Below are 13,028 nucleotides of genomic sequence, written 5' to 3'. Positions count from 1 at the left end.
TCATCACAATATGTCAATAATATTAATGATTATAGAATAACAGTAATTACTAGTGCCATAGATGGCTATTATTTAGGTACATTAAACGTCCAAATATTTAAAATCAACATAAATGTTGAGGGCAATAACGTTAGTGTAAATTTAACCCCGGTGATGCTCAAAGATTCTTATCCTACATATGAACTGTATAGTCTTGGCTTTTCTAGTAATGGTACGATTTGTGTTTTAGAAGTGGTAGATAGACGAGTGCTATGTAGAAAAGAGATTTTCAAAATAGAGTTGTTATTTCTCAGTACGGAAACTAAATTAAATTCTTTAATGCGTACATTACTTGACAATGAATCAAGAAAGCTGACTAACTATTGGGATTGTATTGAACCTTTGCGGTACAGCATTTGTAAGACCAAGACGATGTCCGAAATAGACATTAGTAACTTATACTCAGAAGCATCAAATGATATTTATAAACTAAAAATCTATTTAATAATCTTAGTTTTCTTTATAAACACGAAAAAATCTGCGAAAATTTGTTCTAAAATTACTCTACCCGAATTATCATTAGAGACAGTCAAAGAAAAGATATTACTACTACATGCACAATCAGTTATAAATACTTTATACCAAAAATACGAAAAGGACAAAGAACTTAGCCGTATAGAATCAGAAACATTCAACGGTTGTATGAAATACTTAAAATACTGTTCAAAGCATACATCTACAGTGGCTATTTTAAATGAAACTATGTTAAATATGGTGGAGAAATTTGACTATGTTTGTCAATGTTGTGACGATTTAATTACTGAAGGTTTTTCGTGTAAAAGCGGTCATTTGAACATGCATTGCATGTTAAGTTTAACACCGATTGAAAGTGACGATTATTTAGTATGTAAGGGCTGCGGGACCATTGCAAGAACGGATTTAGATATTGAGCACCCTGTCTGTGTGTTCTGTGATCAAACATTGATTATACCTGATTAGTTTTAAGTGTAATAAAATGTAATTTATGTGAATGTTGTGTTTTAATCGAAAATACATATTCCTCTTACTTGGTAATTGCTTTTGAAAACATTTTCTTTAACCTTGATAAATATGTGCTAGGCTTATTCTTAGGCTCAGTGGTTGAAATTGATCATACCGCGAGGCATGTCGGTTCAATTCCCACGGTGTTTTGGGTCTAGGTTGGAATATGTAGGTACATCCTTCTTTTCGGAGTTCTTGATAAAGAATATTAGAAAGTAATCTTCCTTTAATAAAAATAAAATTAAGAATTCTTTAGGTATTTACCTGCTGTTTAAGGATTAGTTATACTAAGAAGGTCATCTTGACCATCAATTTCAGGGGATTTTTGTGTTATCGTATTAAATATTAATATACCTACCTCTGAAGGTCTTGAGTTAAGGTTACGTCGTCATTCATTAAATAGGTAGTAAATAGAAAAGGCATTGATTAGCCTGATCTCCGTGCCTAGGGCCTTACAGAAACTGACTGAAAAAGACGTAAGCATGCCGCTGTGAATACCTTCATAATTTGTAATATAATATTCATATTGTTATAGAGTAAAACAATTATGTAGTTAGTAATACTGGTAATCAGAAGCTCAATTGCCCAAAGCTGTGGTATCCAACCTGCGATCGCGGGATCATATCCCTCCCACCCATTGCAATACCGAACCTAGGTACGTAATCCTTACACGAGCGTCATCTTATAAAATAAACTAGCTGACCCGCGCAACTTCGCTTGCGTCACATAAGAGAGAATGGGTCATAATTTTCCCCGTTTTTGTAACATTTTTCGTTGCTACTCCGCTCCTTATAGTTGCTGCGTGATATTATACCTACAGCCTAAAGCCTTCCTCGATAAATGGTCTATTCATCACAAAAATAATTTTTAAATTCGAATCAGTAGTTCCTGAGATTAGCGCGTTCAAACAAACAAACAAACTCTTCAGCTTCATACTACCAATTTGTAAAGAAAACTCAGCAAATTACACAAAAATGTTAGTTCTTTATTAAATCCTTTTGATTGCCTTAATCCTTAATACTATCTTATTTGATGTACCAGATACATGTACCTAGACGTAATAGACACACGTATCTAATCTGTGTGTCTATATACTTATCGTAATGAAATAGTCAGGCATGCATTTTTTTCATTTTTTGTTACAACTCCCGCAAGAATTGCTCTTGTGTCGCGGGGACTTTTACAAACATACTTACAAACAACGGACACAAAGTACAACCAGACCGGAAACATAAATAAGTGTTATATTCATAATAATTTATTGTCCCATGTGGGAACCGAACCCAGGACCTCCCGACCCCGTGGTAGCGGCGTAGTGACCTAAACCAACTTAATAGAAAGTAAATATTGTAAATAAAGCACATAGGAATTTGATTTCACCTTCAAAAATCGGGTAAAACCTCGTGGATTGTGCCAAAGAATTCTGTGATCGCGTAAACGATAAGGTAGCCAAGGGCTCTTTATCTTCTTGTCATCAATAGGGATTACTATTATTAATTATATTAATTATCAAGTAGGTTAGTAGGGTTGACGGAATTCGCACACTAGTGCATACAATCGACTAGATTGAGACAATAAAGATTGATAAAAGATCGAAAAATAAGATGTCTGTTAACGTCTAGCACAGAAGACCCAATGAATTTAAACATGTCTACTGTTTACAAATTATATTTATTTCGTGCCAAGGTGTTGCTGCTTACTGCTTCTCTAAAGAAACTACAAACGAGAAAAAGAGAGTAGTATTATAAAGTTATCTTAATTAACAAATCTAGGAACTGGATGCTTACCTGTAAACCTAGAACCTCCTTCCTTTCTTCGAAATCAGTAAAAAATATTTGAATCGCTATACCATTGTTTTATTAAAACCCTTATAAGGCAGTGTTTCGAACGATTCTTTCACTCAGTGGGCGTTATCCGTTTACCCAAATATGATAGATTGGGATATGGGTAGATTTCAGATAACAAGGATAATCATCAAAGTACGTAATTAATGTCAAGTTAGTAATTGGATCAACTGATATTTATGATAATAATATTTTGGTAAAGATAATTTCTAAAAAAAATGATATAAGTAGACCCTCAATTTATCATTACAGATCAGAAACTGAAAGTAAAGGTTCAGAATAGCCGTTAGGTTCAAGTGTTTAGTGCTTTTTTAAAATGAAGATCCCACAGTTAGACCCGCAGAATGAAAAATATCATTTAGGACATCTTTTCATGGATACGATGCGAAGTCGACCTGATGCCATTTGCCAGGTAAATTTATTCAGGCTCATTCGTCCTGAAATAACAATACTATTTTTTATTTTCATTCGAGATAAAAAGAGCAAACTGTTGCATCTGCACCGTCAAGCGCCAGTCGAATATTTGTAAAAATAAAGTCATAAGTCGTTGTGTTTGAACGAAAGAAAACGTAAAAAAAATATTCGCGAATGTGAAAAGTAGCGACTCTAGCCTATCAGCTTCATTTTAACTGGACTTCAGAATATTCTTTCCTTGTCTCACAGCTAGATGCAGCCACAGGTCAAAGCGAGACGAATGCTTCAGTTCTCTCTCGATCAGTTCAACTGGCTAAATGTCTTCGTCACTTCGGCGCGAAGCCTGGAGACGTGCTGGCTCTTGGTGGAACAAATCATCTGGACCTTCACATACCGCATTATGCTGCGCTGATGAACGGCATGCCTATTGCTGGAGTGGATCCTTTGTTTAAATGCAGTAAGTGGTAATATTGCTACTGTTACCTTGATAGTTTAGGCGTTTGTGTGGTTTTACAAAGTGGTATAAGATTTTTCAGACTTTAGTAACGTTCTCTTAAGGGTGATAAAAAAAAAACAGGCTTAGATTACAGTGACTAGGATTCTTATAAATTTCCATTTACTTACCCATAAAATAAAATAAATTAAACCCATTAGTGTCCTACTACTGGGCAAGGGTCTCCTCCCGTAATGAGGGAGAGGTTAATCCTTGAGTCCTATAGCGGCAATAAAAAAATGAAAGAAAATTATATAATTTATACATTTGTCATGGAAAAGCCATTACTTTTAATTAGATACAACAACATTACGTTCTTATTATTGCAATTTTTTTAATTCGCAGATGATATAAAAGTCCACTTCAGTCTATGTGAACCGAAAGTAGCGTTCTGTCAGAAAGAGCTGCTTGGAGACTATCTTAAAGCTATCAAGGAATTGGGCCTGGACACGAGAGTGATCTGCTTTGATGAAGGAGCATATTCTATGAAGAAGTTTATCCAGGAATTTGATAAAGATGATGTTGAAGAGTTTGCGTAAGTATATTATGGAAGGATCTACCTTTTGATTCTATTGACGGGGTCAAATAAAAAAAATACGTTGTGAAACTCATAGCGTTAATTACTAATGCAGCAATTGGACTTTGTGAGAGATTTTGAACAGAACTTTATTTTTTTACAGGCCCGCAATTTTCGACCTGGACAAAATATACGCCTGTCTAATTTCTTCGGGAGGTACTACAGGTGTAATGAAACTGATAGCCTTCAAGCATAGACTCTGGGTGAACAAGTTCATTGAACTACGAGCTGTATTCCAGAAAACTGCGAAAAAGTAAGTAACGAGCATCTTTATCCCACTGCGCAAGTGGGTAGGATAGTATAAGACTCTTAAAAATTGCCTGGCAATTTCTCCAAACTCAAAATTTTTCGTATGGCTTTTCAAGGATTTTCTAAACGTTTGTTAAGCTTACCTTATGGGTTAATGGAGTAAGTAATACTAAGAAATAGATCACACAAGATGTTGGAGAGAAGGTTTTACAATTAAATTACACCACTTGAAAATTGTTTTGACAAAAATATTTGCGAGATGTTTCATATCTCCAAAATACTGAAAAGTATCGTAATCATCAAGGCGCTACAATTAAATTATTATAATTACAGCAGTACAACAGATGAGAATAAACCAGCGTTGAACGTGGCTCCAGTGCAGTGGATATCTGGCTTCCTCAACTCGTTAGCTATGCCTTTACTACACATGATCAAGATACAAACATCTGGCCCTAGAACTACGGAACATCTTATTGATGTCATCAACAAATATAAGGTAAGTAATCTTTAATTCTACACTAATATTATAAAGCTGAAGAGTTTGTTTTTTTGTTTGAACGCGCTAATCTCAGGAACTACTAGTCCAATTTCGAAAAAATCTTTAGCCCATTTATCGAGGAAGGCTATAGGCTATAATAATATATTATCACGCTACGATCGTTAGGAGCAGAGTACCTATAAAAAACGGGGAAAATTTTGACCTATTCTCTTTTATGTGACGCAAGGTAAGTTGCGCGGGTCAGCTAGTCTTTATGAAAGTCTATTAACGTTATATCTAAACTACAGGCGATTTCCAAGGCACGATTGTCGTGGGTTCGATCTCTCTGTGAGCTTATCACGTACCTCAGTTGACAACTATTTGAAAGCCTCTATGTGGAAAATTGTTTTCTTTCTTAGATTATAATGACTAACACGTTACGCTCGGTTTTGGTTTTACTTTGTGTCTTATTGTTGTGTGTGTAAAAGATTACACGACACAAGAACATTATTTGAGCGAGAGTTATTTTTGTTTGAAATAGTGCCTTTAAGAAATGTTATATATATCTAGATGGACTACAATGTAAATACTTAGCATTTTTTTTATTCCAGCCAAAATCAGTATTAGTAACATCGATATTATTGAACTCGATCTTCGAGGAGGAGAAAGAATGTGACTTCAGTTGCTTTGACAGTCTTATGGTCGGTGGCACTAAAATACCTAAAGATGGACACATTGAATTAAAAGTAAGTACAATTATACAATACGTATGTTGATTAAGTAATAATTGCTGGCTCCAGCCTATTCACCTTTATTATATTTATGTATAGATAGTCCAAATAGATCCGATTTATGTTTAGAATTTGTGTGCATTACTTACCATTATATACTACGCTGTCACCCCGCGGTGACAACGGGGAATTTTCTTCCTACTTTTATTCTCAGGCGTCACCCCGGGGGACAGTGTTAGAGGGGACAACTGGGAATATACCGAACATGTGCCTACAATCGACAAAATATTGATATGATAATTTAATGGTAATAGACTATATATCTTCTTGAAGCATTTGCAATTTTCGTCCACCTCAGGTCGTGCAAATAATATTCTACAAATTGTTGATCATTGTTTTCATTTCTTGTGTCTTGCAGAAAAGAATGCGACCAGACGCAGTGGTGATAGAAACATACGGACAGACAGAGAACATGGGACCCGTGTTTATGCCTGTACCCAGACTACCTGTAGGCAGCTGTGGAAACGGCAAATATTCCTGGCATAAAGTCAAGGTGAGCAACTCAACTTATTCTATTTCCACTGCACAAATATAGCCCTTATTACTGCTGAGACAGCCACCATAAGATCAAATTGCTACCATTTGTATCATGCAGCAATCTGTGCCGAAACGTGTAGCTACAATGAATAGGTATTGATTAAGTCATACTATGCGAATACTTTGAAAAAGTTTTTAATCGTAAGTTAAATAATGACATGGAAGGTCTATATTCATTTGGATTCAGGGAAACTATGGATCGTCTAATAGTGATACTTATCATTTCAGCTTGTAGATATAAAAACTGGAGAAGAAATAACGAAACCTAACGTGCCGGGAGAAATGCTGACCAAAGGACCTTGTTTTTCTGTAAGTGCCATTTTTTAGACATATACCGGTCCTAAGTTAGACCCTAAGCCTTATACAAAAATCTATGTGGAACATTAAACAGAATTAAGACCTTAAACAAGAATTGTCAGATAGTTTGTTTGTTTGATTAATGTTTTGAGACGAAACACATTTTTTACATTTTTTTTCAGGAATATTACAATAACCCGGAGTTAACTGCCAGCATGTTCACCAACGACGGCTGGTACAAAACTGGAGACCTTCTGTACATAGATGAACACGACAACTATTACTTTGTAGAACGTATTCAGATGATGATCAATGGACAAGTAAGATTTATATTAGTTTCTTTTGTTGTGTAGAATACTGCAGTTCCAAAATTGATGAATGTGAGATGATATCTGCAGTCGTAAGGATAGTTGATTCTCTTAACCGCTGATTCACAATTATTTAATTTCACTCTCTGCAATTTTTTGCGAGTGCTAAAAACGTTTGAAGAACATATTATCCTTTAGAAAAGTATCATTAAAATTCAGAGGCTTAGCACAGAATAACGTTCAAAAATTTAATCATGAACATGTGACTAAGCTTTTTCAAACAAGTTCAATGTCTTCAACAATACTCAAATATAAATCTGTAATTTATTTTATTGTTTAATATATTTACAGCCAAGTGCTCCCGACATAGAAGAAGTAATTCGCTCTCATCCCGGGGTGAGAGATGTGTGCGTGACGACGGTGCGAGCGTCTGACGTGGACCAACATCCTGTAGCCTGTGTCGTGAGGAGACCAGGGTCTGCGGTCACTGCACAGGAGATTAAAGACCTTGTTGCTGGTAAGGCTTTTACTTTTGTTTATATATTGTGCTGCCCAAACTAAAAAGTATGTTTCCGTCATTTGAAATCGTGTGCCATCAGTCAGTTACACAAATCTCGAAATATGAAGTTTGTCTATAGTTAAGCAAGTGAGTAGTTTTCTGGTAAATTCGTGTGTGACTTCATGAAGTTCAGTTTGTTCCGTATTCCAATTTATGGTTATCAGACAGATACGACAGAGGCTTCTGGTTTCTAATAAAATATTATATGTACTCAGACTTCTAGTCTAGGTCGCCACGCCGAAAACCACTGCGTCGGGAGGTTGTGGGTTCGATTCCCACACGGAGCAATAATTTGTGCGATCCACAAATAATTGTTTCGGGTTTGGTTGTGCTTTGTGTCCGTTGTTTGTATATTTGTAAAAGTCCCCGCGACACAAGAGCAATTCTTAGTCCGGGAGTTTTCTTTTTAAAAGGAAAGGAAAGGAATTACCTATTACCTATTAGTCGCAGTATTAATTTTTTTTAAATCTATACGATTATTATCTAAATCTCATGGTTTTTTTTTCTAATTTCAGGTAAACTACCAGAGTCCCAGCGGTTGCGAGGAGGTGTAGTGTTCATGTCTCAAATACCGACCACATCAGCTGGCAAGATCGCTCGGGCCAAACTCAATCATATGGTGTTTACTGCTCGAAGAGAATAACGTATTTAAGATCTCTACAGTAGTCTTAAGAACAATATGACGAAGAAAACGGTAATAATGCTAATTCAGGTAAAGTTAAATTAAAATAATTTAAACAACTCTAAACTTAGTTGATATAAGTATTAGTTACGTGAGTATAATAAGATTTTATAGAATAAGTATATTAATTATTAAATGCGGTAATTAAAATTAAGCCTTTTTTATTAAAAAACAATAAGTATCTCCGAATTATTTCCACTCCACACAATTTTGGATCAAAATCTGCCGCGTCTTTTGCTTAACACGCTCAAAAGTCCCAAATAAAGTATCTTAATATGTATCATATTTTTACACATTAATTTCAATTTGTCGTTTCTAAAAATGTCCTAATGTTTTTAAACGTAAAAGAAAATGGAAATAAAAAAGTAAAGTATTAATAAATATTTATATTAAAGAATAATATTAATAAACGTATGAGATTAACTTAAATTAAGCCTTGTAGAATCTCTTCGCCGTGCCGTCCCACTTGTCTGCGGTGATGGTCTGAAACAAATATCACGAAACATTAGCTAAACCTGATTTTCAGAATATTCTTACTCTTTAAAGAGTCTTAAAGAGAACTAATACCCAATTATTTTGTATTAAGAAATTACTTTTACACAAAACAATCAGCTTTTCTAATAGAACCAGATCGGCAGAAACTAGATATTTTTCTACCTATAAAATTCAAAGGCATTGGTTATTGATATAAATAGGTACTTCAATCAATTTATCATTACAAAAATATATCAGTTAGACAAAACAAAAATCCCAATCCTATTGAAAGATCACAATCTTTAATACGGCGTTGGATATAATTTAAGGAATTAATATGTTTGTCAGGATCGCGCCAAGTGGCGTTCACTGACCTCTGTCTAAGTTCCTACCCCTATGGGAAGAGGGCGTGATTTTATTTATGTACATAATATAGGTATGTTGTATGTATAAAGATTCTCACCACAACGAGCGCATCATCGCTGAACTCCCTGACGAAGGTGGCGTTACCCTTCTCAGTGTTAATCTCCTGTGTCACTTTGTTGCCGTCTACTGTGTAGGTGGTCTTGATCTGAAATTAACAGTAAACTTGCAATGAGTTACATTGTTTTAGGTTTGTTGAAATATAAGAATGCTACTTGCATGCAGAATCTCGTTGTAAAATCAATTGGGGTAACAAGATTCAGGGTTCAAAAGATTATCGTTATTATCGAGACAAATTAATTAGTTAGAGAAGTCATTCGAGAAGAGAAGATACATTTACAGATCTATTTATTTTTATCAGATTATTAATTAATTTTGTCCCCCAATCGATGAGAGATGTAGGTACACAAGCATTGGCTATAATTAGTTAATCTATACTTGGTTCTAACTGTGCGTAAACATCACGTCGTTATAACATGAATAGAATCCCTTACAGGCTAAGAGAAAGAAAAAACTTTGTTTTTTAAAATTCGGCGGCACAGGTTTAAACCTACCTACTCATACAAGAGTAGTACGGGGGTACTTACGGGGAAGCCTTCTTTGATGACATCTTCGAACTCAACACCAGACTTAAACTTGGTGACCTTGGTGCCGGCGGGAGACACGGTGGTGTACACGTACTCGTCTCCGTCCTGCTCGATCTTGGACACAGGCTTGAACTGTAGGAACTTGGCTATTTCCTCATCGGGAAGACCTGGAATTGACAGACAATTATTAATTAGATATGTTCATACGTTTAATTGAAGGTTATATGGTTTGTGTTAGACATCAGCGTTCGTATGAGTTGATGATATAAGTAAACATAACATAATATTGTCTTTATGCAACTTAATTATTATTATTGTATATTGTTTTTGTGTGCTGTTAGTCTTCCTTACAATAAATAAATGAAGAAAGTTCGTAAGAAGGGTTCGTAGCGAGTGGTATTCCTACCCCTAATTTATATTTCTTGGTAAACTAATCATCATAAAATTATTGAATTATTTATAAACTACTACTTCCGCGAAATAATTAGAAAAGGAACAATAAATTGATCGTTGTAGTGATTATGTCAATTGAAAATTAATCTAACTCTAGCTATTTCATCCAAAAACGTGTATATGAAGTTTAAAAGTACATAGTACCTATCTATATCATCAAAAATAATACACGCACTTATACCTAATGCATTGGAAAGGAAAGTAGTGAAGTTAAGATAAGCCTGTTATTCCTACAAATATCGAAACAAGGTGCGGTTTTAGGGCGCCCATAGCCGATAAATAAATTGGGGCTTACGATTGTAAAGATTACACTTTGATATGAGCTATCATGCAGTTGCACCTTTATGACCTATATAATAATATATTTTAGGTAAAAAAATTATAGACTATATTTGTAGATAATTTCGAAATTTCTCGAATAACTACTTACAATAACGATAATATAAAATCTTTAACTTTTAGAATCTTAAAAGTGTCTTTCACACTGGAAAGGCTTGGTAAAACTTTTGGACTTACAATTTACATACAAGAAATCATTGGTGTGGGTGTATGTATTGTATCAAATGCATTTTACCTTTTGTTAAGTTAATTAAGCGATTTTATTGCCAAACACCGAAAACGTTCAAATTCCGGACTATTAATGAAAAAAAAAAACTAGTTCTATAAGAAAAGATCTATACCAGTTTGACCGACCCGAGAATCTAACTCATGACTCAGAAGGCGTATATACTACCGGCCAAATATATCACTGTACGCTATATCTTAGTCCAAATATAATTTACGGGGAAAAAATAATGACGTATTGATCCAAAGTCCAATAATAATCGTTTCCTTTTATCAGTATCTATGTGGTAATACAGTAAAATATTCGCTATCGATTTAATCCTTTATAATTAAATCATAACTTTGCAACCATCTTTTATCGTTGTATAATTCTTGAAAAGTTACGTTCCCATATTCCGAAGATGATGTAAAACAAAAAAAGCTAGGGAGTAGAGCTATAGAAGTATAAAAAAAATTCTGTTGATTTTATGTTGTATTTATGAACCAAGAAAAGAGTAGCTTTATTTTAGTTTTGATATACGATTATTTGGATTTCGAAATCGGTCTAGTAAATCGAAAGCAAGACAGCAGCAGACACTTGATAGCAGTAGCTTAAGCTATAAACTAGACTCTAATAACTAAATATTTTGTGACCGGAGAATCAAACCCAGATTACTTATCAGTAGCACTTGCTACCACTACCACTGAACCGCGATCTCATATTCTATACTGTCATATTAATACTAGTATTTCGAAAGCGGAAGTAGCTTTTAAAAATAAAGTTGTACTTATGCAAGGGAATAATTCTTCCTATGGCTCTTTTACTGCTAAATTAAAAGAGAAAGATTTACCTGGACTATAGATAGGTACTGATGACGGTGAAAAAAATGAAGACTTAAGATTTAAAGTGAAATTAAACCGGAAGATAAAAAACGATGTCGGTGAAAAATTGTAGACTTAAAATTTTTGGAAGTAAGCTAAGGATATACTTGAAAGAGACTTACCGACAGCCTTGAGGAAATCACCGAAGTTCTCCTCACTCTCATATTTGTATTCCTTACCGAAGAACGACATGTTGAAGGTCTTTCACTACGTCTGACGGACAATAAATCAATGTGTCGCGACTTAAGTCCTTTTATACCTGTATCACTAATCTAACTGATAGTAAACGTAATGTGGTGATAAAATTTGTGTACTCAGCGGGTTTATCGTACTTACGAATAACTGACGATGGCGGTTGAATCATGACATTTTTGGAGTTCCGCTGTCGAAAAGGGATTGTTAGTTTTCATCTGCCTTGGTATAAACAGGGCTTGGATTAGTTGTGCTGTGTTTTGTCTTTTTCTATCATGGTTAGTTGCAAACGTGATCGAAAGGGACAAACAATAGTTTAACGAATTTAAAAGGAGAGTCAGGTAATATAATATTCAATTTATTTGTTCCAATATTAAGGAAATAAATACTATGAATTTTCAGTATCAAAAGTCATTCAGTTCATTATTTTAAACCTGTGTTACCACTGGTTTATACAGGACCAGTCAGAATGTTATGTTTCACATCAGTTCGTTACCTACCTACAAATATGCTAAGTAACTCTACCATTTATATGTGACGTGCGGATAATGTGTGTATGTGTTGTTTTTTTTTTAAACCCAGTAATGTCCAACTGCTGGGCCAGAATCTCCTCCCAAACGAAGGAGCAGTTAAGCCTTGAGTCCACCACGCTGGCCAAGTGCGAGTTGGGGACTATGGACTGTGTTGTGTGACCTATGTAGATGCCAAGCAACTCTACTATAAGGTGCCGTGTGGCTTTTGTGTGTCTGTGTTTTTTAACCCATTACTGTCCCACTGCTGGGACAGAGTCTCCTCCCACACGAGGGAGGAGTTAAACCTTGAGTTCACCACGCTGGCCAAGTGTGGGTTGGGGACTTTGGACTGTGTAGTTTAACAATTTGAATCTCATACATTATTCCATGACGACAGCATTTGTTCGGTGATTTCAGGTGCACCTTATCTCTTTATTAGTCAGTTAGTTACGGAACTATTTTCACGATAGACGTAGCTTTTAATGTATCATGTTTTAGATTAGAATTATCATCGTTGGGAATTATATTCGTTATACTGATGTAATGATTTGATTCCAATATTTCGGTGAATCAACGACTTTGTGAGTTGGCATTGACTCAAATAGTTACACGTCATAAGTTTCACGTCATTTTTGTGGGTATCTGATGATTCCTGTATAACTTAACTGTTAGATAAAGTACTATTCAATGAAATCAGAAATCATGAAATCTCA

At 34.9% G+C, this 13,028-nt stretch overlaps 2 protein-coding genes across 2 annotated transcripts; one reads left to right on the top strand and one right to left on the bottom strand.

Annotated features, from left to right (window-relative positions):
• The first annotated feature begins 3,180 nt into the window (after positions 1–3,180).
• Positions 3,181–8,263, top strand: LOC142981895 (luciferin 4-monooxygenase-like). Its single transcript, XM_076128034.1, has 11 exons — positions 3,181–3,276; positions 3,528–3,735; positions 4,117–4,306; positions 4,452–4,601; positions 4,934–5,093; positions 5,687–5,821; positions 6,225–6,359; positions 6,632–6,712; positions 6,883–7,035; positions 7,360–7,525; positions 8,083–8,263. The coding sequence occupies exons 1-11, from the start codon at positions 3,181–3,183 to the stop codon at positions 8,208–8,210; spliced, it is 1,602 nt and encodes a 533-aa protein (XP_075984149.1). The 3' UTR covers positions 8,211–8,263.
• A 357-nt stretch (positions 8,264–8,620) lies between these two features.
• On the bottom strand, positions 8,621–11,892 carry LOC142981536 (fatty acid-binding protein 1-like). Its single transcript, XM_076127531.1, has 4 exons — positions 11,734–11,892; positions 9,734–9,900; positions 9,187–9,294; positions 8,621–8,732 (listed from the first exon to the last, which is right to left on the bottom strand). The coding sequence occupies exons 1-4, from the start codon at positions 11,801–11,803 to the stop codon at positions 8,679–8,681; spliced, it is 399 nt and encodes a 132-aa protein (XP_075983646.1). The 5' UTR covers positions 11,804–11,892; the 3' UTR covers positions 8,621–8,678.
• Positions 11,893–13,028: the final 1,136 nt, after the last annotated feature.

The sequence above is a fragment of the Anticarsia gemmatalis genome, chromosome 20 (assembly GCF_050436995.1).
Source record: "Anticarsia gemmatalis isolate Benzon Research Colony breed Stoneville strain chromosome 20, ilAntGemm2 primary, whole genome shotgun sequence".
NCBI lineage: Eukaryota > Metazoa > Arthropoda > Insecta > Lepidoptera > Erebidae > Anticarsia > Anticarsia gemmatalis.
The sequence above is the reverse complement of the archived record's forward strand: the minus strand, read 5'-3'. Positions and strand labels throughout refer to the sequence as shown.

Excerpts from the sequence above, each read along its gene's own strand:
- LOC142981536 (XM_076127531.1), bottom strand. The coding sequence starts at position 11,803 with ATGTCGTTCTTCGGTAAGGAATACAAATATGAGAGTGAGGAGAACTTC. Across the intron at positions 9,901-11,733 it reads TGATTTCCTCAAGGCTGTCG|GTCTTCCCGATGAGGAAATA; the intron begins GTAAGTCTCTTT and ends TGTCAATTCCAG. Across the intron at positions 9,295-9,733 it reads TCATCAAAGAAGGCTTCCCC|ATCAAGACCACCTACACAGT; the intron begins GTAAGTACCCCC and ends TGTTAATTTCAG.
- LOC142981895 (XM_076128034.1), top strand. The coding sequence starts at position 3,181 with ATGAAGATCCCACAGTTAGACCCGCAGAATGAAAAATATCATTTAGGA. Across the intron at positions 4,602-4,933 it reads TTCCAGAAAACTGCGAAAAA|TACAACAGATGAGAATAAAC; the intron begins GTAAGTAACGAG and ends TAATTACAGCAG. Across the intron at positions 7,036-7,359 it reads GACAAGTAAGATTTATATTA|CCAAGTGCTCCCGACATAGA; the intron begins GTTTCTTTTGTT and ends ATATATTTACAG.